The sequence below is a fragment of the Ursus arctos genome, unplaced genomic scaffold (genome assembly GCF_023065955.2).
Source record: "Ursus arctos isolate Adak ecotype North America unplaced genomic scaffold, UrsArc2.0 scaffold_4, whole genome shotgun sequence".
NCBI lineage: Eukaryota > Metazoa > Chordata > Mammalia > Carnivora > Ursidae > Ursus > Ursus arctos.
Window position 1 is genome coordinate 32678805 of NW_026623056.1, and position 27621 is coordinate 32706425.

Consider the following 27621-nt stretch of genomic DNA (forward strand, 5'->3'; position numbering starts at 1 on the left):
ACTCCATTTCCTGCTATCCTTTCTCTGTAGCAGTGCTAGCGCTGTTCGTGAAATTCAGTGAGCCATGCAGTTTACTAGCACCTTATGGGCACTTACTAAATATGTGGTGAGTGGATGCAGGGCCTCTGTACCTGTGCAGTTCCCTTTGCCTGGAATGTTGCCTGCACCTGGCAAACTCCTATTCATCCTTCAGAACCCATATCCAGGGTTGTCTGTTTTCTTCCTTCACTGGTTCCTGGACAATTATTGACTGAACTGGACTTCCTGTGTACCTCATTCATCCTGCCATTGCATTTACCTTGTTGATTATAATTCCTTGTTCAGAGGCTGCCTCACCCACTAGATTATTCAGTAAATACATGTTGAATTAAATGGAAGGAGGAATCAGAGAAGCAGGATGGCAAAAGTTTCCTAAAAGTGCTCTGCAGGGGTGTGAGAAATAGAGCAAGAGCAATTGTATTGTCCAAACTGAAAAAAACAAAATGTTTGTCATCTGTAAAATATTTTCATATCCTTTATTGAGTTTCCTGAGATAACAGAATATTAGAGCTAGAAAGAGGTAAGTATAGTGAAAAGAACGTTGGCCTGAGAATATGAACTCTTTGTGTCCCAGCCTTAGGCAGGTCACTTAACATATCCTGACCACTGCTTCCTAATCTGCAAAATAAGGCATTTGGGCAAGATGTCCATTGACTCCGACAGATATTTATGAAGTACTTACCATGTGTCAGGCACTGTCCTAGGTACTGGGAATACAGTGGTGAACATGGTCCTGTTCTCATGGAGTTAACATACTAATAGGAGACATTAAACAACTAATTATAAACCTCATTTTTTAATTACAGTTTTTATAAGTTCTATGAAGACAAATAGAGTGCTTTGAAATAACAGAGGGCCCTGACTTAGTATGGTCCTTGAACAAGAAACATTCGAATTGAGAATAGAGAATTGAGAATTTTGAAAGAAGAATAAGAATTAAGTAGGAGAGGGTGGAGTGGGATCAGTCTAGGTAAAAGGAACAGTGCAAGTAAAAGCCAGAGGCAAGAGGGACTGAAGGCCAACATTTTGAAAGAAGGACATTGTACTAACAGTGAGAAAGTGGCCACGAGTGAAAGTTGGCAAATAGAAACTTGGACCAATCCCAGGCCGTGTTGTATCTTGAAGGCCGTGGTAAAGTTTGGATTTTATTCTAAGTACACACAGGAGAGATTTAAGCACATCCGTCTTGTTGCTGTGCAGCAGTGGAGTGGGGAGAGGGTGGAGAGATGAGAAGAGATTTTAAGGGCTGGTTAGAAGGAGGTCATTCTCGTAGAATGAGAGATGATGGTCGCTTACACCTGGGTGATGCTAGGAGAGATATTAAGAAATAGAAAAGTTGGGAAGAGACCTTGTTTCCTCCTAATTTTGAGTTACATAATTCCAACCTTCTTATTTGAATCTTCTTAATATACTAAGAAAAACCTAAAGCAATTATTTCCATCACCTGGGGGAAAAGGTAGGCAAAAATCCTATTTATTGAGTACTTACAGTGTTGTAGGCCCTGTTGTAGAAGCTCTCAGTGTCCTTTTTAGTTCTCACAATGCCTCTGTGAGATGAGAGGAAGAAACTGAGGCTTTGAGAGGTTAAGTTATAAGAGCCCAAAGCCAATGAGTGGTGAAACTGGACTTGATCTCTGGGATCTGTGAGTCCAAACCAAGAATTTTCCACTGTGACAGAATAGGGCTGGAACCTAATTCTTCTGACTTCTGTTGCATATGTGATCAGGAGGATTGGTCAAAGCTGTTTACCTGGTTGACTGATTTTCTAGCTAATAAACAATGCTTTTTGGTCATTGTACCTTTGGCTCCAATTTTGTGTGGGATCTTTTTTTATCAGTGTTTGCGTTTTTCAGTTTTATGCTCCACTTCTCTTTACTGATAAGAATCAGTAAAGGTTTAGGCCATACTCCAAATTTAAATTCTAGTTGAGTACAGACTAAAAGAGTTGTCTAGAAATAAAATCTTAGAAGTAGAAACAACCTGGGCAATGGCCTAATTCACCCCCCCCCTTTTTTTTTAACAGATGAGGACACTGAGATTTAGTATCAGTCACTTGCTTGAAGCCAGATAGTGACAGTAAGATTCATGTGGTTCATGTACTTTAAAAGCTTGTGGTGAGTGATAGTATTTGAAAATGATTCGATATGGGGATGCTACCTCAAGAAAACTACTTTCTTTGTCCACAGATGTATGGTTCTTATCTTTCTGTGTTTCTCTTCCTGTTTCCTGCCTTCTTGTACGAAGCTGTCTCACTCTAATTCCATCTCCCTTTAACCAACCATAATGTAGAACGAATTTATATTTTTGTTATTCTTAATGTCATTTTTTTAAAGATTTATTTATTTGACAGAGAGAGAGAGCAAGCAAGAGAGAGCATAAGCAGGGGGAGTGACAGGCAGAAGGAAAGGGAGAAGCAGGCTCCCCACTGAGCAAGGAGCCTGATGCGGGGCTCGATCCCAGGACCCCGAGATCATGACCTAAGCCGAAGGCAGACACTTAACCGACTCAGCCACCTAGGCTCCCCTCTTAATGTCATTTTTATTTGAGTGGAGGAGCAAAACATTTTCTACTTATACGTGTGGTTAAAGTTATTGGCAGTAAGGGCCTTGTCTATTTTTTCAGTGGGTCACTGGCCCTTGATAGAGAAAAGGCACCCACTTCAGTGTCCCTAAGGATTGGAGACTCAAGATACTTTCCAAGAAGCAAATTTAAGGTTGGTGTGTTAATGCTAAACAGAAAGGAAAGGAAGAATTCTATAACTTCTGTGAATTAGTTTTCTGTTTCAATATTCGTCAAATGCTAAAAAATAGAATTGTTCCAAGCCAATGAACAGAAGTGCAATGTTGACAAAAACACATCACAAAAACTTTAAAACACTACAGTTTTGCTTAAAATTCAACAGTAGTTTCTTTTCTTCTTTCAAAAGCATTTTTGGGAACAGTAGAGTGTGTTTTAGAAATTTAATTCACCTGAATAATTGAAAGACTTCAAGTCCCTAGAACTTGGGAAATTATTTGAGTTTCAAAGTGAGAAGTAGGTCTGAAAGTATAAATTTAATGTGCTGGTTGTGTACTCTGATTAATGATATGTGCAGAGAATTTATATGACTCTGAAATAGTGGGCTTAGTTATATTTTAGAGCATCAGACACTTCTCTGATAAAGTCACAGTAACTGCTAAGGTTTGGCATCCTTTCTGTCTGTGTATACCCCAAAGCACTGAACAATGGTGAACAAAGAAACTGGTAAAACATATTGACGAATCTGAATAATTATTAATTGGAAATAAATTTAAATTTATTTTCAAATCAAGGTAGAGCTAATTCTGTATGATATGAAGAGAAGAAGAGAAATGAGCATGGATGTGTGTTTGGGAGTAAGAGGGAGAGCAAAGGAAATTGAAGGGGTAACTACTAGCAAGATAGAAATAGCACATACAGTTCAAAATAGTAGAGGGGGAATGGGAAGAAAGGAAACTTGAATGAAACACAACAAAAGAACAGAAGAGAAAAAAGATATTTAGATATACTGTGGTAATAGATGCAAGTCGAAACTTATCAAAATCAAGTTGCATACTGCTTATAAGAGTTATATTTAAAATAGAAATACCCCAATAAGTTAAAAGTAATGGGTTAGAGAAAGATGTACCAAGCAAATCTCTACCATTTCACGTCTGCACTCCTGCATTAGGCTCCAGTCTGGTCATCCTACTTCCACTCCTCCCATTGTACCTCCTCTCCCCACCACATGCCAAGCTACTTTCCACACAGTATGCACAGTCATCTTTCTAAAGTGTAAATCAAGTTACACAACTTTGTTCAAAACCCTTCCTACTTAGGATAAAGTTCAAAATCCTTACTGAGGCCCAAAAGGCCCTCTGTGATCTGGCCCTCCATGCTACCTCTCTGACCACCACTCTCCCACCTCTACCACCCTGATGTACCCACAACTGGCAACACACCAAGCATTTTCTACCTTAAGAATTTGTACTCATTCGTTTCATTCAGATCTCTGTTCACATGTCATCTAAAAGAAGCCTTTCCTAACCACCCTGTCTACAATTTCACTTCCATAACCATCTGATTGCCTCCCTTTTTAGGGAGGTAACACTTAAAGCTATCAGACATAATCCATACACATTCACTGATTTACTGTCTGTCTCACTAGATTGTAAGGTCAAGAACTTGGTCTTATTTATACGTGTTCCCTGGAATGGTGCCTGGCACATGGTAGATGCCTAGTTCATATTTGTTAACTAGGCATTTTATTTGATGTATAATATTATTCCATTTTGAAGAGGAAGAAACTGGGTTATAACAAGAATAAGTAACTGATGAAGTTCTTATACTGGTGAATGGCGGTTTAAATGAAATAAATACAAACAAAAATAAAACCAAAAGGCAATATTGATAATTAAAAGATAGGTTTTTAAGGCAAATGGATTAAAAGGAAAAGAGAGAAATGCTTCGTGTGAGTTAAGGAACAGTTCAGCAAGGATTTATTTGCATTATACCCTCTGTATTTTCAGGGGAAAGAGCAAAACTTGGTAATTATAAAGGGAAGAAGGAAAACTGTGGATCTGGTAGAAGACTAACCACCGGAGCAAGAAGGCAAAATAATAAAGAGATGCTTTAAAAATTTTGAATTGCACAGTTAATAAGTTCAATACCTGCAGCGCCACATTCATTTTACACATGCAAAATGTGAACAAAAATAGACCATGCTCTGGGCCACAGAGGAACAAGGTTATGCAGAACATATATTTAACAACAAAGCTCCCAACAAATTAATAAGAGAAAGCCATAAAACCTGTGAGAAAAATGGGTAAAGAATAGGAGCAGGCAATTCTCTAAAGATACTCAAATGGCCAACAACATATACAAAGATGCTAAATTCACTAATAACTAGAGAACAGCAAATTAAAAAGAACAGAATCATACCAGTTTTCACCAAATAGTTTTAAAAAAAATTAAAGCAAATGATAAGAATAAGTGTTGGCAAGGTTATGTGGTAAGAAGTACTCTTAATTTGCCAGTTGTGGATTTGTAATTAGCTGTAGCCCTGCAGAGTAACTTGGCTTTTACCTTTTAATCTTACTCTATCTTTTTTTTTTTTTTAAAGATTTTATTTATTTATTTGACAGAGATAGAGACAGCCAGCGAGAGAGGGAACACAAGCAAGGGGAGTGGGAGAGGAAGAAGCAGGCTCATAGCGGAGGAGCCTGATGTGGGGCTCGATCCCACAACGCCGGGATCACGCCCTGAGCCGAAGGCAGACACTTAACCGCTGTGCCACCCAGGCGCCCCTAATCATACTCTATCTTTTAACCTTAGATACTAAAATCTTCCCCTGGAACTCTGATTTAGTGAATCTGGATGGAGCCTGGAATTTGTACTTTAAAAGTATCCCAGGTAATTCTTACCCTGAAAGTTTGGGTAATAGTTTAGTAGGCTATTTTTCCCCGACATTCAGAGGTGTCTTAAAAGAATGCTAGTGCCCACTGAGTTAGCAGATTTAATAGGGAGACAAAAGTAACATAGTAATGAAAAGATCTGTATGTATACATTTTAATTATATTTATATATTTGTAAGAACTGATTCTGCCACTCCCTGCAAAAATCTTTTGGAGAAAGCCTTTCTACAGTCAACACCACAAAAAGTAGCAGTACGTTTTGGTGCAATGTATGCTATGTCTAAAATGTTCTTAACTTGATGGAAAATAAGGTAACTATTTAGAACTTTAATTTCATGCTAGTCGTCAGTTTTACACAATTTATTTAGATAGCTCCTAAAGAATGCTTTTGCAATTGTAAGAACAAAGAAGAGATATAGAGTTCAGCCATGTTTTTCCATTCTTTTCAGAAAAAGGTTAGTGGTTTTCCCATTGCCTAAAAGTGCATCAAATCTGTGTCTTCCAGCACAAAATTCAGACTTCGTATAATCCGGTTTTCCTTCAGCCTTTTCTCTGGATTCTTCAACAGGAACTCTGCTCTTCTGTGTTAAAAGATGTGTTCATTGTCCTCTAAAAGCCCTCTCCTCCAACCTGAAGTATCTTCTTTCCTCCCATCTGCATGGGCTAAATTCATGGTCCAGCTGAAGTCACAACACTTTTGCAAAGTCTCTCCCAGTCCCAAGTACTGTGTCCTTTTCTTACTTCTCTACTTTTTAAAACTCCTCTATCATTTATGGATTGCTCTGCTTATTTTGGTATTTTAATCACGTTATACTTACTTTTGGCCTTGTTTTGTATTTAATTATATTATGGTCTAACAATAGCGTGTCTTACCTGCTTACCTGTAATATAAGCTCTCTGAAGATTGCATTATTTCTCTAGAGCCTGTATAGCAGATCCTAAGTAAAACATTTGCTGAATGAATAAATGAAATGTGTTTGTTGTAATAAAGACATTGGGATGTCTTGTCCAATTTTTGTTTATGTTTTTGTTTTTGTTCATTTATTTTTACAGTTTAGAGTGTTTATATCTCGGAGGAAACTTCATCAAAGAAATCCCACCAGAATTAGGAAATCTGCCTTCTCTAAGTTACTTGGTATTATGTGACAACAAAATCCAAAGTGTGCCTCCTCAGCTTTCACAGTGAGTAGTCTCAGGCAGTCTGAGTATACACAGAGATCCTTGCTTGAGAATTTTTGTCCTGCATTCATTCCACGTGTTTTATATGTAGAAGAGAATTAGGTATTCTCAAAGTAAAAGATATGTGAGTTGAGTTGCTTATTTTTAACATTACTTTTAAATGCCTGGTTTGTGTCTCAAAATATTTGTTTCATCTGTTTTCTCTAATCAAAAATAGAGTAATTTGGCATAGATTTCCCCAGGTTTTATGGAATTTTACTGATTTTATATTTGATATGAAACATTCCTATCCTGATGAAATAATGTGAAGGATCTTGATTTCTGTTGCATTTTAAGTCTTTCTTCTTATTGGTATCTGAATGGTGAAGCATGCTAAAAAAAGTCTTTAAATCTAGCATTTATATCAGCCTAGCACATCAGAATACTAATTATTATTCTACATTCTCTAAGATCCCATGGGCAAATGTCATCTCATGATATTTACAAGTCTACACTCTGGTCTAGTTTCAGCTCCTTTTTACTTTACTTCTGTTGGCCTTAATTGCTCATCCTCATGGGGAAATCAAGTTCTTTGCTTAGCTTTCTTGGTAGTTAGCTTGCTCGCTGCCGTTGATTTTTGTACGGTATTCGTTGTAGGTTGCATTCACTTCGTTCCCTCAGTCTTCACAACAACTTGCTGACGTACCTGCCTCGAGAGATCCTCAACCTTATTCACTTGGAAGAATTGAGTTTGCGAGGAAATCCATTGGTTGTTCGTTTTGTTAGAGATTTAACCTATGACCCTCCAACTCTCCTGGAATTAGCTGCACGGACCATTAAAATTCGAAATATTTCGTACACTCCCTACGATCTTCCTGAGAATCTTCTTAGATACTTGAGTTTAGCCAGCAATTGCCCAAACCCAAAGTGTGGAGGTAAGTTAATTCAGTGTATGTGTTTCCCATTCCTTTAGCTATTTTTTATATTGATGATCTAAGTGTTTTTAATTAGTCATCTTCTTTCAGAGAAAGACATTGAACCTCTTTCTGTTTCCCTCATCCTTTCACCCTTTTACCAGAAAAGTAAGACACTTCTCTCTCTTCTCCCTTCCTTCTTTTTTTGTTTTTGTTTTTTTGTTGTTTGTTAGTTTGTTTGGTTTTGGTTTTTTGTACTTTGCAGTTCGTACAGAACGAAAATGGCCAGGAAGTGTCATCATGTCTTAGAACTGTCACAAGATAGGAGAGTAAGGCGGTGAAATAAGAGGAAACACAGAGGGAGCATAAACAGTCCTAACAGTTTAAAAAGAGTCTCCAAAATGTTTAGCCACCTTTCATATTTATTTGAAGGACATTTTCGTAGACCCACTGCTCTGAGTATCAGGTACCTTTATAGATTGTTTCAGGATGTAGGAGAATGGGCTGAATGTGCTAATTTTGGACTATACCCAGGACTTTTATATTCTTGTAAATCCATGGTTCAAAATTTCTTGAATTTAGGGACACCTGGGTGGCTCGGTCAGTTGAGTGTCTGCCTTTGGCTCAGGTCATGATCCCAAGGTCCCGGGATCAAGTTCCCGCTAGCAGGGAGCCTGCTTCTTCCTCTGCCAGTTGCTCCCTCTGCTTTTGCTTGGACTCTCTCTCTCTCTCTCTGACAAATAAATAAAATCTTTTAAAAAAATGTCTTGTGTTTATAGCATTTGGAGAGAATTAAAGAAATGATAGACTGTAAGGCAGAGTAAAACAGGAATTCAAAGTACTATTGGAAATCAAAGGAGGGAGAGAGTACATTTAATTAGATCTGGAAAAAATGAGCTGATTCTTGAAGTATGAGTTGGATTTTGAAATGGTAAGTAAGATTGAGGATAGGAAACTTTTCAGTTGGAGAGAGCAGAATTGGAGACAAAACAGTATGGAGCACAATATTGGGTGAGTAATAATTTGGCTCAACTATACAATTAGGGAAGTGCATGAGAGAGCAGTAAAAGATACCTTGAGGCCTGGTTATGAAGGCCCGAAGTGCTGGAGTGTGAGTGGGAGCTGGTGACTGATAGCAGGTCATTTTATTTTGGCTTTCTCATAAAAGACTGCTTTTTAAAAATCTAATGTGATGGGAGTACAGAAAGGTTTTTACCGTTGTAGGAGAAATGTAGGTGCTGAGGAAATGCTGCATAATGATGATCAGAGCCAGGCGAGGTTTCCCCTGAAGTCCCATCGTGTGTTGAAACTGTTTGAAGGTTAAAAGAGAGAAAATGATTTCAGTTCCTCAAAGAATATTAAAAAATAAGACACTCTTGGTTTAAAAAAGATGACCCTCTAGGCCATTTCTGGCCACTTACTCTTAGAAATGGAAGGTACTGTGCTGTGCCAGCTTAGAAGTGCTTCAGCTCTTCTCTATAGCTCTCCTTTCCCAAGTTGGCCTTTTTTTTTTCAAGATTTATTTATTATTTATTAGAGAGATAGTGTGCACTCACATATGCAGGGGGAGCAGCAGGCTCCTTACCAAGCAAGGAGCCCAATGAACTGAAAGCAGATGCTTAGCCAACTGAGCCACCCAGGCGTCCCCCAAGTTGGCTTTAACAGTGGTGAGGGACAGCATTCACACCAGGCCTTTCGGCATAATCATCTATGTCTAATCTGTTCTTTGAATCTGTCCTTTTCTAAAAATGGACCTCTACAAGAATTCTCTTTTCTCTGTTAAGTGCTTTTTTTAATGACTTTTTTAGTATACTAATATGTTATTTATCTTAGAAACAAATATACTTTTAAAATTATTAGTTTAAAAATCAAGATTATACAAAAATTGAACCAGTGATGTTTTCCCCCTCAGACTCATTAGCTATTGAACACTGAGTTAAACAAAAGTAAATTTTTTTTAAAAGATTTATTTATTTATTTGAGAGGGAGAGAGTGAGAGAGCACACAGGCTTGAGTGTGTGAGTTGGGGGATGGGCAGAGGGAGAGGATCTTCAAGCAGACTCCCCATTGAGCACGGGTTGGGGGGGCATGGGCTCCATCTCACAACCCCAGAGATTACCACCTGAGCCATAACCACAGTTGAAATCTTAACCAACTGAGCCACCTGGGTGCCCCAGCAAAAGGAAATTTATATTTGGGGAGATTTTTTTGTCTTTGTAGAGTCTGAGATCCTAGAAATGACAAGGTAGTATTGTACTGTTTTAGCTCATGGTAACACTATAAGGCTTCATTTTATTACTTTCATCTTTTTTTAGGGTGCTAACACATTTTGGGGGATTTACTATCAATATTGATTGACCAGTTTATTGCATTTTAATACTTTCCTAAATTGTTCAACGTAACATATCATGAAATCCCCTTTTTAAACTATGAATTATACTGACTACAGGATCAGAAAATTAAAAAGTTAATGGGGAAAAGAGAGAAATAGAAATCATTGTTTCTCCTTTGCTTGAACCACATCTTAGTTTAGAGCCTTATGTGACGCACACAGAGTAGTTGGTGCCCCGGGAATCTTAGAGCATAGAGGTTGAGATTGCTCTGCGGAAAGGTGAGGGGACCCAGCATGGTAGATGTTCCAGTTATCCTGAAGCCTGGGCCTCTGCTTTCCTCTCAGCTCCAGCTGCAGTTTACTTAGCTGAAGGGCCCCAGCCCAGGAGCACTAAATTAGGAATCGAAAAACGTGAATACTGTTTCGGTCTACCTAAATATATAGTTGTGTGAGAATCAAGTGAAATCATTCATGAAACCTGTAGATTTAGAGCCTGTGGAAATGTAAGATGGTATTTTGTTCCTTTTAATTTTCCCTCCCCAATATATAAGAACAAGAATACCAAAAGTCATCTCTTTTCTGCAAATTTTGTGTATGATAGCTAATCTTTTAAGATCATTATTAAAGGAGTTTTTTGGGGTTTTTTAAAATATTTTATTTATTTGAGAGAGAGCATGAGAGCACAAGCAGTGGGGAGGGGCAGAAGGAGAGGGATAAGCAGACTCTCCTGGGATCATGACCTGAGCTGAAGGCAGTGGCTTAACCAACTGAGCCACCAGGTGCCCCTTGGGGGGTGAGGGTTAAGCTTCTTGACTGTAGGGTAGTATCAAGGAGTAGCTTGGGGGATGGAGGAAGAACACTTTAGGTATCCTGTAATCTCTCCGTCAGCCATTGTCCACCAAGTCATCCAGAGAAAACAAGCTGAGTAAACAGTATCTTTTTAATACCAGCTCCCTTTGAGATAAATCTTATCTGGCCTTCTCTTTGTAGCCAAATTGCCATCCCTAAGACCTTCTGGTATTTCTGTAAATAGCTATAGAAGCAACTATTGCTTCTGCTTAAAATTCACAGAAAAAAAAACTATATGTGACTTTTCTTCAGAATGCTGGAAAAGGGGTTGAAAAAGAAATGGCTCTTTGCTTTGTAATGATTATTTTGTATTTAATTCCTTCTTCTCTCCAGGAGTCTACTTTGACTGCTGTGTCAGACAAATTAAATTTGTGGACTTCTGTGGGAAGTACCGCCTCCCCCTGATGCACTACTTATGTTCCCCAGAATGTTCTTCCCCTTGCAGTTCCGCCTCTCATAGCTCCACATCGCAGAGCGAATCTGACTCGGAGGACGAAGCTAGTGTTGCTGCACACAGAATGCAGAAAGTTCTTCTCGGTTGAAAAGAAAGCAGGGCGGTATGAACATTAAAAGAACTGAGCAGAGGTGATTAGAAAAGAAAATAGACTTTGAAATTCACTAGGGAACCGTCACTAGAAACTGTATCTTCATCCTGGATGTCCATGAAAGCATCGGAGATGATGGAAGAGATTTTGTATTTCATCTTCCCATTCAGCAGGAATGAGTCCAGTTCCGTGTTTGGATTCTTTGAATATAATTCACTCTGAATGATGGTTTCAAATTTAGCTGATTGTTTACAATTTTCACTCAAGTTATGCATGAATGACACAGCACAATGGAGCATTCTGAAGAGCAGTGCTCTAGTAAACTATGAGCGGTGTCACTTGTGACGGTTGAGATGAAGAAAGAAATGATCAGAGCTGTAATTATTACCAGAGTTGTCCTTGGGTTTAAACTGAACACTATACCTTAACAGGGTTAGCTGTCCCTCCTTGTATTGCCCACGGGTCTAGATTACAGAGCTATTCAGATAAGCTCACAGATGGTTACATAGGACCGAACCCTTTCTGACCTACTAACTGGTAAAGTAAGGGATATAACTTTTATGTGGGATTTTAAAACTTTCAGTTCTGCTCTTTTGTTCTATATGATTGCTGTTTCCTTTCTGTAATCCAGCAATGACTGTTATAGTGCCTTAATCCTAGCAAGATTTTAGAAATTTATTCAAGGAATGATGCCAGAGCAGCCTATATAACCTGACATACTATGCAGAACACTTTAAAATATGCTTTAACAGAACTAGGTAAACAGCTGTATATCTGACATAAGAGCTCATGGCCACCTTAACTTGAATTTTTTGTGTAAACATGGAGTGATCCCTTTGTAAGGAAATCACTTTTACACTAAATGGGAAGCAACAGTCTTGATTAATCTTTTCATCATAAGAGTAATAGCTTTCGATTTAAAAATCTGTCAGATTTCTTTTGACGGAAAAGAGATGTAAGCTTAGCTTCTTTGTATCTTGCATTAAAGGAGTGGGAAAATGATTTAAAAATTTTTAAGTCATGTCTGACTCCTTTGCCTGTGTGTACTGAACTGTAACTTCCTCTACATTTTAAAGAAAAACTAGAAAACCATTACAGCAAGCCAAATAAAATTGTGGGCAGCCATCAGTTGTGTAAAGACTTTAAAGCAGTCTTTCAATTTTGTGAAATAGAATAATTTCCAAAACTAGTTTAACCATGGAATACTTTTTGAAAGTAACGTGTTGATAACATAAGAAATTTGTTAAATACATCCCTAAAGTGTAGCAGAAAAGTGTTTCACAAATTAATTGCTATTAGAAATGACCAAATTGTATTAACTAATTTGCAATAAAAATTGAATAGTGCAATTATAAGTTGATATTATAAAATACACAACACATACTAGCAGTCATTAGATAACCAATAATAAAATGATGGCGTTTTTTTGTTTTTTGTTTTTTTTTTTAATAAAATGATGTTTTATTGGTAAATATTGCTTATACAATAATATGTAGGTCAGACATGCATTAGACATCAGAGGATCTCCCTTCTGACTTCCTGGCATTCACAACTGGGGCACACCGTTTCTTAAAAGCGAATTGTTGTATAATAATAATAATGTACATATATTAAGTTTTTGTCTTGTGTATTATTTTTTACCTTAGAAGAAAATATATTGTAGGATAGTTCAGTTTATTATATGTTATTCATGAAACATCATGGAGTTTCATGACTGCAGTTGTGAAACGCTGCTATAGAGTGAATCCCTTCACCTTGTTATAATGTAGTATTTTTTCTTTTTATTTCAGAAATTTTCTAGGTCTATAGAAGTAATCTAGTATGTTTCTGCTGCCTAGCAAAGTAGTACATGGGTGATTAGATCATAAAATGGAAGTAATGGAAAAGTCTTTGTTTACCTCTCCGTTTGAGCCATAGCATGCTGCATACAAAATTATGAACGGTGAAGATAACTTAGGCAGTGCCTAAGTGAAAAGCCCAAAATGTTTTGTACCCGACTTCATTAATTCCAATACATAAAATATTTTCATAGAAAATAATGTATTCATAGTAAAATACCCAAACTGATAAGACCAGATTTTTCTGGCTAAAATGCCTCAGTTTACTTCCTAATCCCTTACCCGCTTGGGTAATCTTCCAAGAGTTAGTCTTTGTAAAATAAATGGGTAGGCAAGTAAGTGCAATTAAGTATTTCCCAGCTTCCCAGAAATAAGGCATACTGATTGATCTTTTACAGTGTAAATAGGTCCAACCAGAATCAATTTCTGGCTTTAGCTATATATGCAGATGTATACCGTAATATACAATAACATGTTTGTTGTACCTGTACGTTTGAAAATCTAAGATTAGTGTGCAACTGTCTTTTTAGTGACTTTTACTGAAATCTGCATTTCAGTTGTCAGTTCTTTTTTTAAATCTTTGACCTAAACTTTTATCAGAGCTGCTAATAATTTCTAAGATTTTTCCCTGTTTCTCTTCTCTGCCTTCCCTTTTTTTTTTTTTATAACTGGTGATTGTAGAAATTAGCCAGAACATGAGATACAAGGGACTTGATAATTTAGAAACCAGATAATCAACTCCTAAATCATAAAGCTGATTATGTATTTGAAATGATATTCTTATCTCTTTAGTTGCTGAGTCATATGTTTGTGTTTAAACTAGTTAATAAACTTTGAGTCTTGAGAATCTGCACTAGTTTTCATAATGAAGTAAGTTTTTGATATTGCTCCAATCGGACAATTTTGGTGGCCAGAACTTCTGTGGATAAAACTACTTAACCACAGCATTAATAATGTGTTCAGAATGGACTTGATCTTCAGTGTTAATATTTGTAATGGAAATGGGTACATTGAACATTCTTAGTAATCTTTATTCCTAGAATCCAATCCTCAGTGTCACCAACTCAGTTCGAATAGTCCTAGGATTTTAGGAAATAAAAAGTTTAGCTGATAACAATATTTTGCTTCCATGGTGCCAGGGATTGGCTGACCTAAGGACAGGCTGGTTAAGGTTCTTAGGATTCCTTGTATTTGAATACCAGAGGTAGATCTGAGGATTAGTTCATATTTTACTTCTGAATGTGTGCCAGAGGAGTCTCTTATTCTGAAATTCTTACTATTTGGAACTTTAAATTACCAAATGTAAAAGTAAGGATGCATTGTAAACTGTACCTCAAATTGGAGAAATTTTTATGTCATTGTAAATAGTAAAAGGCAGTCCACACTAGCGCGGTGTAAGACTGCGGACCAATTCTACCAAACATTGTAAATATCAATTTAAGCAAAAGAAGAGAAGGAAAAGGCTGATTGCTGGAGTATTAAATGAAAGAAATCTTTAAAAGTAACAAAGGGCAGGAAAAGAGGAATCACCAGACACTCAGGGAGATCCCTGAGCCAAGAAAGTACTTTAAAGTAATAGTGAATTGTTTTAAAATCACGTGGTCTATTTACCATCTGAAAACCTTTATCACTAAATTTCTTTCTTTTCTGCTACTGGAAGATTATCCACATTCCTCCATAATGATGGGCCAGCAAGGAAGTAGGATTTTCTTACAGCCAAGCTTGCTCTTTCCAAAGGCAGAAAGTAATACCTCATTAACCTGGATTTTGATTTGTGGTAGAGCCTTGGTTAATGTTTACCTTGTCACTATGTAAAAAAGAAAAAATACTAAGCAAATAATTAGTGCAAATAAAGTTTAATCTTTTAAAGCATTTTAGCAGTATTTACAAGAAGTTACTCTAAATAAGACCCTTTGTAGGCAAAACAGTTATAGAATGTGTATATAATTAGTTAAGCGCATTTATTTAGAAAGACCTAATTTTTACTTAAGTGACCCCCCTCTTCTTATCCAAAGTAGATATTTTATTATGTTAGTATAAATATTACTCCCTATTTAGTCCAAAATAGTCAGCTTTTACGTTGTGCTGGGTGTTAACACTGCTGATGTGCATGTTTTTAGGCAACGTGATCTGTGAGACATATTCTGATTCCGTCTATAGAAAAGTACTTGACTGTCACTGTTTCAGTATTAAGCACTATTCTCTTGTAACATTAATTTGATTAATTTAATAGCATCTACTTTTATATTTTCCTTATAGTGATGTTTTTAAAGGCAGCAGTGTGTTCATTTGTGCTCAGAAAATGCGTGCCTTAAATTCTCCACTGTAGACCCGAAGTTTGGGGAACTGCCATTTAGTAAGTTGTTTGTGACAGGGTAATGACCCTTTGCATTTGACTTGAGGGAGAAAGACTGTCAGGGACCTGAGGGATTCCTTCCCGTAAAACAGGGCCTGATGTCTGTGAGTCTAGGGCTTTTGTTGAGGGAATCCCAATCATGCATACTATCGGAGAAGGTCAAGCCATAAGGATCAGAGTCCCCTGAAATAAAATCAGTGAGAAGGTATATTCTTTTTTATATTATAAAGAAAGTTTATCTGCTACCACTAAGGGATGACAGCAGTTCCCAACCAACTTCATACTAATAGCATGATATAAAGATATTATCGCTGTGAGGGCTAGGATATTTTGTGAGTGATTTCTTTGTAACACTAGGTTGCAAGGGGCTATGTTTTAACATTTTACTTGTAAATATCTCCATTTTTCTAGCATTCCTTGCTCCATATTTGCTAAGAATTGATGTAGAAAATAATAGTTCACTAACAACAAACATTGAACAGTCACAGGGTAATACTGATTTGGGTGCTACTAGACTTTTTCCTGAGATTTGTTGGTCTCAATATATCCTAAGGTATAGTATTCAATCTAGTAAATATTAAAATGTATGAGTTTAATGAAGGTTATTTATATACCATTGGACCAGAAAGCCATGGTTAGGTTGACTAAGTGCATTCACCAGAACTTGCTTTCTTTGGCTGTGAATAAATTGGATAAAATTATTTTATTCCAAATTGTGTTTAGAAGAAACTGGGATAAGATTGAAAATGCTATTGCTGGTACTACAGAAATACTACTAAATCGGTTAATTGTTATGTCTACAACTGATGTTTTAAGAGAATCCTTTTATTAAACAGTTGACATTGATGTGATATATGTTATTGAGAAGGAATATTAGCTTCAACAATCACTTTACAACAGTACAATCATGGAGAACCCTGTGTGCCAGTAATTGGTGTTTGTTGCATTTCTTAGCCCACTTGTATTCATGAGAAACAAAAATATTATGGGACAAATATTTTAAGTTACCAGTATTTTAAGTTTTTATAAAGTTTGGGACTTTAAAGTATCAACAAAGGATATTAAAAATATATGAACTTTTACTTTAGTCAAATTACTAAATTTCATTGTCTTATTTCTTAGTTTTCATTTTCATTGTCTTATTTCTTAGTTTTATGTATTTGAAATCTTGTGAATTAGGAATATCTATATAAGCATATAGATATTTAAAACTTAATGATAACAATAAATGTAATTCAGCAACGTGACTCAACTAAACTTTCTTTCAGGACAAGATATAGTTAAGTGCATCAAATTTATATATTACTTTGTAATGATAAATGCTCTAAAAAAATATTTAAGCTACTTCAATTCTATACCTCTTTTTTCCCCCACAGGACACACAAGAAAATGTGATGTTATATTAACCCTCTGTGTGAATTTTGCCTTATTAAACATTGTGCCTTATTTTATTAAAAGTGCTTTCTTGGAATTTGAGTCTGTATTCTGAAAAGTAACAGTATTTAGACTGAATTGTACTTTAAAAAAAATCTAAAATCCTTATAATGTTGGTATGGGCCTGATTACTTGCTGTACCACTGCTCATCCACTTGTTCCATTTCTTCAATACAAGAATGCATACATTAGGCATGTATTAGCATTTACTCTCTTGCTATATGCAAAGGATGAAAGATGAATTAGACTAGGTCCATTTCTACCACAGTTCCTTCTGCTTCCACAGTCTTAACAGACTTATGGATGCATGCTCAGATAAGCAGTTGGGGAGGTCATTTTGCTCATGAAGGCCAGGTATTTAATTGCGTTTAATCCGGAAATCAAACAGTTGTAACACAGAGTAGTATAGTACTAACCGAGTACACTGATATTATAGCACTTAGCACTTGTTCTTTAATGCCATTATTTTGGCGACACTGTAACACCCGACACTTTTCTAGATTCCAGAATTTGGAAGAATTGTTGTGGTTGGTTGTGAGTTTGAGGTAAGCAGAATGGGTAGGAAAGACACTCTGCAAAACAGGTAATGCTTCGAATTTGCTGAGATGGAAAAAGCTTACCACTTCCCTGGCTAGTGTATAGGAGGGCTTCTTGGTGAGGAGAGGTGCAGAAATGGAAGGACACAAGAGAAAAAACACTGGGTGGAACTCTGATCTCTTTCCTTTCTTGAGGATAAAACACCCTAACCTGCCCTTTTGTGGATGTTCTTAGAACAAATGTCAGAAGAAAATTTTCTTTAATGGCTTATCTAACTGTAGATACCAAATAGGAAACCGGAACATTGCGGGGGATAGTGAGACTTGGACGTGTCCTATCCATCACATCAGTCACTGTCAGCTTCATGAGCAATTCTACCAGCACTCTCTAGAATGTCAGAGCTAGAAGAAACTTTAAAGGTCTGAAATTGACTCACTTGTTTGAGATGAAAAAACTTAAGCTCAGAGAGACTTGTCCAGGATTCCAAATGTCTGAATCTTGAATCCAAGCCTCTGGATTCCCACTTCACTATTATCCACTATAGCATTGTGCTTGCTTTATTTAGTAATGTATTCTATGGCAGGAAATCGGTAACAGCGTTAGTACTGCATTGTAAGTTGCCAACCAGCATCAAAGTGATACTGTCTGTGCCACCTCTCAGAGTATTCAGAATTTTAGACCTGGTAGGAAACTGTAGAGAAGAGTAAACATCTGGGTAGCTTGTTGTTACTGTTTATAAAGCACATTCCAGAACCTACTTTATTTAATCCTCATGACCCATGAGGTAGGACTGGATTTGGTAAAGTTTGTTGGTATGTTTTCCCTCTTCTGAGTTTAAAATTAATAAATTGACATAGACTTGAGAAAGGGATCTAAATATCAGCTTTGTCATATCAGAATGGAGCTTCTTATGTTCTTTAAACTGAATGTAAACCAACTGAATGTAACCAACTGAATGTAACTGAATGTAACCAACCAAAATCACAGACTTCCCTGCAGTGGCTTTCTGCCCCTGGGTGGCATGCCACAGGGCTGACCAGAACACACCACAGATCCAAAGGAAGTCAGGTCAAATCATAAACCTTGTAGTGCTGCCCAATAGAGAAAGTTAGAACAATTATCTTCAGACTTCGGCCATCTAAGCAGATTAATTAGTCTTTCCCCCACAGGGAGGAAGAAGATGCTAGAAAGCTTTCTTCTGGGCAGCTATTCCCAGTTCTGGTTGCACATTAGAATCATCATGGGAGCTTCCAAACATAAATGCATGGGCCCCCATCTCCAGACCAACTGAAACCTGATCTCTAGAGATGGAGTCTGGGCATTGATAGTTTTGGAACCTCCCAAGTCATAGGTGACTCAGTTGCCCAGCAAGGGTGATAATTCTCAAGTGAACGTCCCGTCATGGTAACTTGATATCAGTGGACTGGCGTTTTTAACAGATGAAGAAATGGGCCCAAAGTGATGAAGGGAGGTGCCCAAGTTCTCTTAGATAGTGATAGAGCTGGGGCTAGAATCTGTGTATTCTTTTTTTTTTTTTTTAATGTGTGTGTGTGTGTTTTAATTGAACACCTATTTTAGACCAAGCACTGACTGCTAATCTAATGTTCTTTGCTTCTCCTTGTCACTTTCTTTTCTGAACTGAAAGTGCTTGGAAGATAGAAGATGGTATATTCAAGTGGGTTGGTCATAGTGAAGCCAGCTTCAACTTCATCGGAGTGTCTGCTGAATCATGGAACATAAAAGCAGCAAACAAATCAACCTGATGGGAAAAATTCATGAAAGGATGGCTTGGTTAAATATTTCCGGTTATAGCCACAAGGCAAGAGGTAGCCTTTCCATGAGTGAGGAAAAACCAAGTTGCGTGCTGGTTCTTTTGGCCACAGGTAAACACATGGCTAACATCCTCAGCAGCGGTGAGGAACAGGTTGACATTACCAGGGAAGATGAGAAAATGTAGACATCTGCCCAGAGGAAAGCGCTATAGTCAATCCATAAACATAGATTCCATGATAGGAAAGTAAGTTCAACTTAACTACACGTTTTTTTTTTTTTTTTTTTTTTTTTTTTTAAAGATTTTATTTATTTATGTGACAGAGAGACAGCCAGCGAGAGAGGGAACACAGCAGGGGGAGTGGGAGAGGAAGAAGCAGGCCCACAGCGGAAGAGCCCGATGTGGGACTCGATCCCCGATCGCCAGGATCACGCCCTGAGCCGAAGGCAGACGGTTTAACGACTGCGCTACCCAGGCGCCCCAAACTACACGTTTTTTTAAGCACTATGCATAATTTCGACTGCAGTTTCTTTTGGCTTTAGCTATGAGAACGTATGATTATTTTACTGCTTAAATTGGAATAATAATGCACTCTTAAGACCTTTGTAAATATGGAAGATTTAAATGGAAAAGTGAACTTATTCATGAAGCCATGGAAACTTATGGAAAAGAACATATTCTTAAAATCTTATGAGTATTTTCTTCCTACAAATAAAGACTGGGTATAAAATGTTGCTTTAGGTGTTTTAAAAGTTGAACTTAAAAAAAAAAGCTGAATTAAAGAAACATGAAAAAAGTTTAACTGGGAGATTAAGCTTATGGTGTAGCTATAAAGCTACAATTTTAGAATTCTGTCATTATTGTTACTTTTAACCTCTTGTGGACTTGACAGTGGTCTCCGAGGTTCTTCCTAATTTTAAGTCCACAATTATCTGTGCTCAAAACTCCTTTCTGTTTTTGTAGCTCTCAAATATTTGTAAGTTCTTGCATCACTCCCTACACCCTTTTTAATCATCTCTATTTGGGTCTTTTCATCTTTCCTCCTAGGCCAATCCACATGCAGCCAGGGGCAGAGTTAGTAATGAGAACTTTACCCCTGAATCTGCAATTAAAATTCTACCCTTTATATAACTTAACAAGGGTTTGTTTTCGTGAATCACATGTCAAAGGGAAGCTTTGAAATAATCTATTTTATTTCTGCTGAGCGCTGCATGTCATACAAAAAAGGCACGTGTGCAACTGACTAACGGATAAGAAGGAATCAGAGGGTTACCAGGTTCATACAACTTAGGCCGGGGAGTAATCGTAATTAATTTTTAACTCTGGCTTGCTATAGGAATTTCTCTCTGTTTCTAACGGACAGCAGAAGTAAAGACGGAGCAGTGAGAGTGTGAGAAGTCATCAGCACACCACCTTACGTAAGAGGACCATTCAACTCTCAGGGTGAGACCTATCTTACCTTTAAATAACTCAGAGAAGATTTTACTTCTTTAGCAATTGTGAAGCTTAACAACCTTAGAGGAACCCCTAAGGTTCTTGTGATGTGCGCTGGCCAGATTAGATATGGAGGCGACTTTTACATCATTTATGTCAGCATAGAGGCACATTGACAGTAATCGCACAAGTCTGCAAGTGTGCGTGCGTGCACGTGTGCACGTACAGGCACACATGCGCACGTACAGGCACACATGCGCACACACGCTACCCATGATACTGTTTCTGTACCTCTGGCTCCAAAATGTCGCCGCTTCCCTCCTCTCAGCCCTTTCTCTCTGTCATGTCTTCCAATCCAAAATTCCTCCCACCACTCTGAAGGCCAACGTACGCAGGAGTCACCCTTCCAACAGTACCTACCTTGTGTTTGTGCAACACCTATCAGGAAGAGAAAAATGAGAAAACAACAGGATCACAGCTGTATGCACTTGAGACGTAAATCCAATAATACAAGATCTGGACATCGAGCTGTGGTAAGTTGAGGAAAGAGAATTCTTCACAGTGTTCAACCTTGCCACTAAGAAGCAGCCAGACTAGTGTAGATACGGGAGTTGACGTCTCTAGGAGGAGGAAAGGACAAGATGCTTCCAGACCACTCCTTTGAGTGTTTCATGGGTGCTCCAGTAAGGAAGGCTAGTGATTGATACCTGAACCACAGTGAAGTTATATAATATTATTTGTAAGTTGCTACATGCATGTATATACATGTTAATTGTTGTAAATTTATCCCAAAGAGAAGAGTCACTCTTTTACATATTTGCGGTTATCTTTATGGATTCTCAGGTAATATCATCTCTTCAAGGCACTCTTAAGGAGAGGAACTTGAGGGGCACCCGGGTGGCTCAGTTGGTTAAGTGACTGCCTTCAGCTCAGGTCATGATCCTGGGGTCCCAGGATTGAGTCCTGCATTGGGCTCCCTGCTCAGAGGGGGTCTGCTTCTCCCTCTGATCCTGACCCTCTCCTGTCTCATGTTCCCTCTCACTCTCTCTCTCAAATAAAATGAAATCTTAAAGAAAAAAAAAGGGGCAGAGGAACTTGGAACTTGAATTGGGTCAAATCAGTATTTATATTCAGATGAGCCCAAATCCTTGTACAATCCCACATACACATACACACACAGGGACCCATGCAAATATACACATCTGCACACCCAAAGATTGAAGTTTGATCACTGGACACACAGAGCAAAACGGGTCTGTCACTTTCACCTGACCGTGTGGCCCAGGGAGGAATAAATGAGCTGCTAGGTGATCCTGCAGGCAGTGCTGGGCTTACTGTGCGATAGCATCGGGTTTGTTTGTTTGTTTGTTTTTCTCCTTTGGAAGATGCAATGCCAAAGCCATCATTACAGCAAAGGCCAAGAAGTAGATCTGACATAAAGCAGATGTTTCTTTTCTCAAATCAGGATTTGAAGGGATCTGCTTATTAATAAGCCTATTACCCCAGTAACGGTCATTTTCCCGTGTGTGTCCTTCAGCCCCAGATAGCTGGAGTTGAATCTCTTTATGCAACCGTGCGTAAGGACAAGATTAGGCAATCATCCATATACTAACAGATCCAGAAATACGGGCCGATGGGTGCATGCCTCATAAAATTAGGCAGTTAGGAAAGTAGAAAGGTCGTTAGAGGCACACACTGATTTAAGGAAATCCCTTGGTACTAAAAACCAGTCTTCAAAAGATAGCTGCATCACTTAAGATTTTTGACGCTGATATCTAGCTTTCCTTCCTTTTCTTCCTCTTTATTCTCTTATTCCCCTCTCCCTCCTTTCCTTCCTCTCCTTTCTCTTCTTTTTCCTTCTCCACCTTCACTCTAACAATGATGTGTAAGTCACAGAATTAGACATGGAGGTCAAGAGGAACTCATGCCTTCTAAGGGCTTACTAAGTAGTTGAGGACTAGAACACCAAGAAGACGGCAGTTTGAGTACAGTTGCCTTCTCTCCAACTAGCAACTCTAATCTTTAGTCAAATGGCAGCTAAGACCTATTGGTGTATGAATAAATGTGAGCCTATGGGCACTGTAATGAGTGCTGCAGGGGAGAAAGAGTGCCAGGATTCCCCTACCAAGTCTACAAGACAGACCATCATTGGAAGTGCTCAGGACAAAAATAAACCAATAAATCCATGGGAAACTTGGCTCTCTGAGGTCTGTGGATCCTAAGAGTAAAGGTTGATTTCAGCCCTACATGAACAGGTGGCTTTTTTCTGGTCCCCCAAAGACAAGAAGGAACTGAATGGTGAGTTATCTTTCCTGCCTCTGAGGCTGAGAGAATCCATAAAGACAGGGAGAAAAGTATCTTCCTCCCTGCTTCAGTAAAAGTCTTATGAACAGTTTATCTCTATACAATGAGCTCAAAGAGAGGAAATCATGTTCACCATGTCTATGATGGCTGCCTCTTAAGGTACCCCGCAGACCTGAGCCCCACTGAGTCAACTAAGGAAATAACAATATATCCAAAGGAACTCAGTAGCAGAGAGGAAGATCAAGCAGAACAGACAAAACAAATACCAAGAAGATACAAGTGCAAGAAGGAAGAAAAACCTGTGGCACTAAGAAGAGAAAGAGAGAGAGAGGAGAGGGAGGAAGGGAACCCGAGGGGGAGAAGAAAGGGAGGGAGGGAGGCAATGGGAAATGGAAGAAAAAAAGAAAAGATTTTTTAAAATAATACTATGCATAAATGAAAGGAGAGAATGATTTCTGTTGAGACCTAAATAGTGGGCTAGAAGATCAAATGGAGAAAATATCTCAAAGCACAGAGCAAAGATAAAAAGCGACTGAAATCATGAGAGAAGATGAGAGATTTGAGGATAGATCCTAGAGACTTAGCATGAAATCCAAGAAATCTGGATGGAGAGAAAGGTACATATGGAGGAAAGGCAATAATTAAATACATAAAAGAGAAATGTTTCTTGGACCAAGAAACACTTGAGTCTACGGATTGAATGGAATCTGCAAGTTCCAGGCTGAACTGATGAAAACACACACACACACACACACACACACACACACACTTCCTGATAAAATTTTTGAACTCTAGGGGGATAGTTTTTTTCCAAGCTTCCACATAGAAAGTTGCCTTATGATAAAGAAAATAGAATCCGACCTCTCCTCTGCCTCACCAGCAGCTAGAAGTGAATGGAATCACATCCACAGACTTCTGATAGCAAAGGACTGTGCCTCCGGAACTTCATGACCAGCCAAGGCTGAATTCAGTGGCCACAGTGAAAGACACTTGCAGATATATAAGAAGACAAGGATAACAACCATGTTTTCCCACTAAAGAAAATACTTAAGAAGGGTCTCTAACCAGACAACAGAATCCAAGACGATAACGAAGGAAGGAAATGGTAGTAACAAAATTTAAAATAAATAGATCAATATAAAGTCAGATCTAGATATAAAATATATATATGTGTGTGTGTGTGTGTGTGTGTGTGTGTAATCATAGGCTAAGCAATGTGTAAGCTGTTAAAAAACAAAGACCAGCTTTGAAAATCCCCTGAGCAGACAAAACCAAGTTAATCATACAAACAAAGGTTAATTTAGCTTATATTGCAATACTAACTTGACCTGGGTCATTTCTTGCTTATGCCTCTGGAAATCACAAGCAAAACTTGAACTGTTTGCCAGGGTGGATCTGAGGTAACCACTGAGGTAATCACTGGGTGGCTCAGTCAGTCGGGCTTCTGCCTTCAACTCAGGTCATGATCCAGGGTCCTGCGATCAAGCCCCACATTGGGCTAGCCCTGCTCTGTGGGGAGTCTGCTTCTCTCTCTCCCTCTGCCCCTTCCCCTGCTTGTGCTCCCTCTCTTGCTCATTCTCTCTCTCTCTCAAATAAATAAATAAAATTAAAATAAATATTCTAATATTATAACCAACTGCTGTGAAGAATAAACAGTCACTGCTTTCTCACTACCTAAGCTGCTTTTTAACAGTATCCCCCTGAGCTTCATTTCATATTTTGGTTTAAGTGCTCCCATTTTGTAAACTGTCTCTTTGGTATGGGCATAATAAACTTTTACTAACTACTACTTCAATGATTCATTGGTTTTGCTTCTACTATTTCTCAACTTTTGGTAAGTGTATAATCCAAACAAAATAACAGCCAAAAAGGCAAAAAATTATAAGAATACAAGAAGAATTTGATAAAACGCAATTATAGCAGAAGAGTTTAATACTTTATTTCAGAATTAGACAAATCTGGTATATAACAAATATGGGATGACATAGGAATTGAATAATACAGCCAATAAATTTGGAAGTAATAGCTCTGTATAGAATCTAATATCCCTCAAACAAACAACAGAACATTTTGGGGGTACCCATAGGATATTTACAAAAATCACTCATATTCGACCACAAAGAAAACCATGACAGATTCTAAAAACTGCATTCTCTTAATTCAATAAAGTTGAAAATAAATAACGTAAGGGTGACTAAAATCCATATACAGAGGACATCAAAACAAATTATAAAGTATCTATAAAGTCATGAAAAAGAGAATACTTTTTACCAAAACCCAAATGTCACAGTGTACTCAGAAGGAAATATGAAGCTTAAGTATATACCTTAATGTTGTCATTATTAAAGAAAATATCAAAAATAAAGTTCATTTTTATCTTAAGAAATTAGAAAAGAGCAACAAAGTAAGCTAGAAAAAATTAGGAAGAGTGAATGAATCAAGATTAGAGCTAAAATGAAAATAATAGAAAAGAGGTAGAAAACAAATAAATACAAAAGTCCTCCTTTGCAAAAGATGAGTAAGGTCTGACCTGCTCAAGAAAAAAAAATGAACAAAAAGAAAAAATTATGAATTCTGTGGAAAATGACAAATAGAGGAGAAATTAAAAGTATAATAAGAGAAACCTATGGCAACAAACTGGAATCCTATGGAAAATGGGTGATTTCTTAGTAAAAATACAGATTACCAAAATGGATCCTGAAATAAGGAAAATATAAACAGACCATATAGAAACACTTAAAATCGTACTTAAAAACCAAGCACTGGAAAGTTCTACCCCTCAAACTAATACTGCACTATATATTAACTAACTTGAATTTAAATAAAATCTTGGCAGGAAAAAGAAAGAAAAGTTGGGGGAAAAAACCCAAATGTTGCATTGGAAAAGACCCCAGGATTACATAAGTTTGTAGCTGAGTGTTAGTTGACCTTTAGAAAATTATGATATTATTTTAAATGGTCAAGGCCTAGAGAAAAAAAAAATGTGACTCTTCATTTTAAGAGAAAAAAATGGGACTATCTTCATCAAAACTTGATATTGTTGGCATATTTCGTCTAATCTAAGATGCCAATGATTATAAAATTCACATTTTATGTACCATTAAAAATACTTTCTTAGCTAGCACTTATAGTTTGTATTTAAAATTTATGGAAATATCTGCTTTAGTCTTATTTTAAAAGATTATTTATCGGGGAGCTTGGGTGGCTCAGTCAGTTAAGCATCTGCCTTCAGCTGAGGTCATTGATCCCAGGGTCCTGGGAGAGCCACCCCCCCCAACATCGGGCTCCCTGCTCAGTGGGGAGCCTGCTTCTCCCTGTGCCTGATGCTCCCCTTGCTTGTGCTCTCTCTCTCTCTGTCAAATGAATAAATAAAATCTTTTTTTTAAAAAAGGATTACCTTCTATCAGTATTGTGCATTCATAAAAAAAAAAAAAGAAGCCATCTTCATACTTATACCCAAGTTCTTCTGAATCATTTTCAACTCAGAGCTGCTGATATCTGTTTTTTTTCCATACAATATTGTCCTCCATACCATCAAAAGTATTGGCAATGCTGCCTTTCCCAAATTATTGTGTCTGGGTTAGGGTTGGGGTTTTGTTTTTGTTTTTTTTCCAAATGCGGATGTTCCCTTGGAGTTCACAAGTTTAATGCTGTAGCTTTCTTACTCTTGTTGCAGGTGTCAGTGGAAGGTTTCAGACAAGTTCACACAGGCGTAGGTGCAGGCCATCATGGCTTAGGCCTGGCTGACAGCAATTGTCAGCCACATCTTATTTCCAAGATACTAAAATACAAAACAAAACAAAACAAAAAAACCCTCACCAAATCAGTGAAAAAGAGTAGTGCAAAAACAGAAAACTGCACACTAGGCTCACATATGGAATTCAGGTGAAAACATTCTAGATAAGGTATTAGCAACCAGAATCCTGCATCGTAGCAAAAGAATAGTGACCAACAAACACTAGACCCTCAATTCTGAGGAGCAGTTGGGTAATTAATAGGAAGAGAAACTGAGTGAATAGATAGTCAAGCCACGACTAGCACAGTGCTGGTATCACTTTTTTAGAAAAACAGTACTTGACCGGAAGTATAATCCTAGTTCAGCTATTTAGCATCCATGTTGTTTGGACCATACAGGTCCCTCCCTGGATGTCAGTATCCTCAAGTCAAGGAGGGAATGCACACCCAGGGTCTTTTTAAGCTCTGATGTTCTGGGCATCCATGGGTCTAGGACAGTATCTCATCCACCAGGAATCCAGCCCGGGTTTTGTGTGGAACTCAAAAATCTGTGCAAGTCAAACCCTTGGTTACTCAGGTAGAAAACTGGTCACACTGCCCAATAAATCCTCCTGCTCTTTAATTTCACACAACAGTGCAGAGTCTAATCACAACTCGGATGGAAATAAAAAATTACCAGGCTCCCCTCCCCAACTTACTCCAGACAAACATGCATGTCCTGGCTCCTTTCTGAACCCCCCATAAAAGCCTCAGTCAGCCTCATGAGCAATAGGCTTCAGGGAGAGTCACAAGACAAGGCATTGAACTTAATTTTACTGCCACCTCAGAGCTCTCTCACACATTCACTCTCTCCTCCTGCAGCTCTTTATTTTCCTCTTGATACTTCTTTCATTTAAAATTAATTTAGATGTATTTATTTACTTTTTTATTATGGAAAAATGCACATAACATAAAACTTACCATTT

At 37.8% G+C, this 27621-nt stretch overlaps 1 protein-coding gene across 2 annotated transcripts in view; it reads left to right on the forward strand.

The window, feature by feature from the left end:
• LRRC58 (leucine rich repeat containing 58) overlaps positions 1 to 16912 on the forward strand; it is a 22155-nt gene extending 5243 nt beyond the window's left edge. Inside the window, exons 2-4 of one of the 2 annotated variants that reach the window (XM_026494277.4) lie at positions 6503 to 6631; positions 7265 to 7542; positions 11036 to 16912. In XM_026494277.4, coding sequence (XP_026350062.1) covers positions 6503 to 6631; positions 7265 to 7542; positions 11036 to 11244 — 616 coding nt within the window. In that variant the 3' untranslated portion in view covers positions 11245 to 16912. Of the gene's footprint in view, positions 1 to 6017; positions 6171 to 6502; positions 6632 to 7264; positions 7543 to 11035 lie in introns of those variants that run through there. The other variant, XR_008957317.1, reaches the window with a different exon arrangement.
• The last annotated feature ends 10709 nt before the right edge of the window (positions 16913 to 27621 follow it).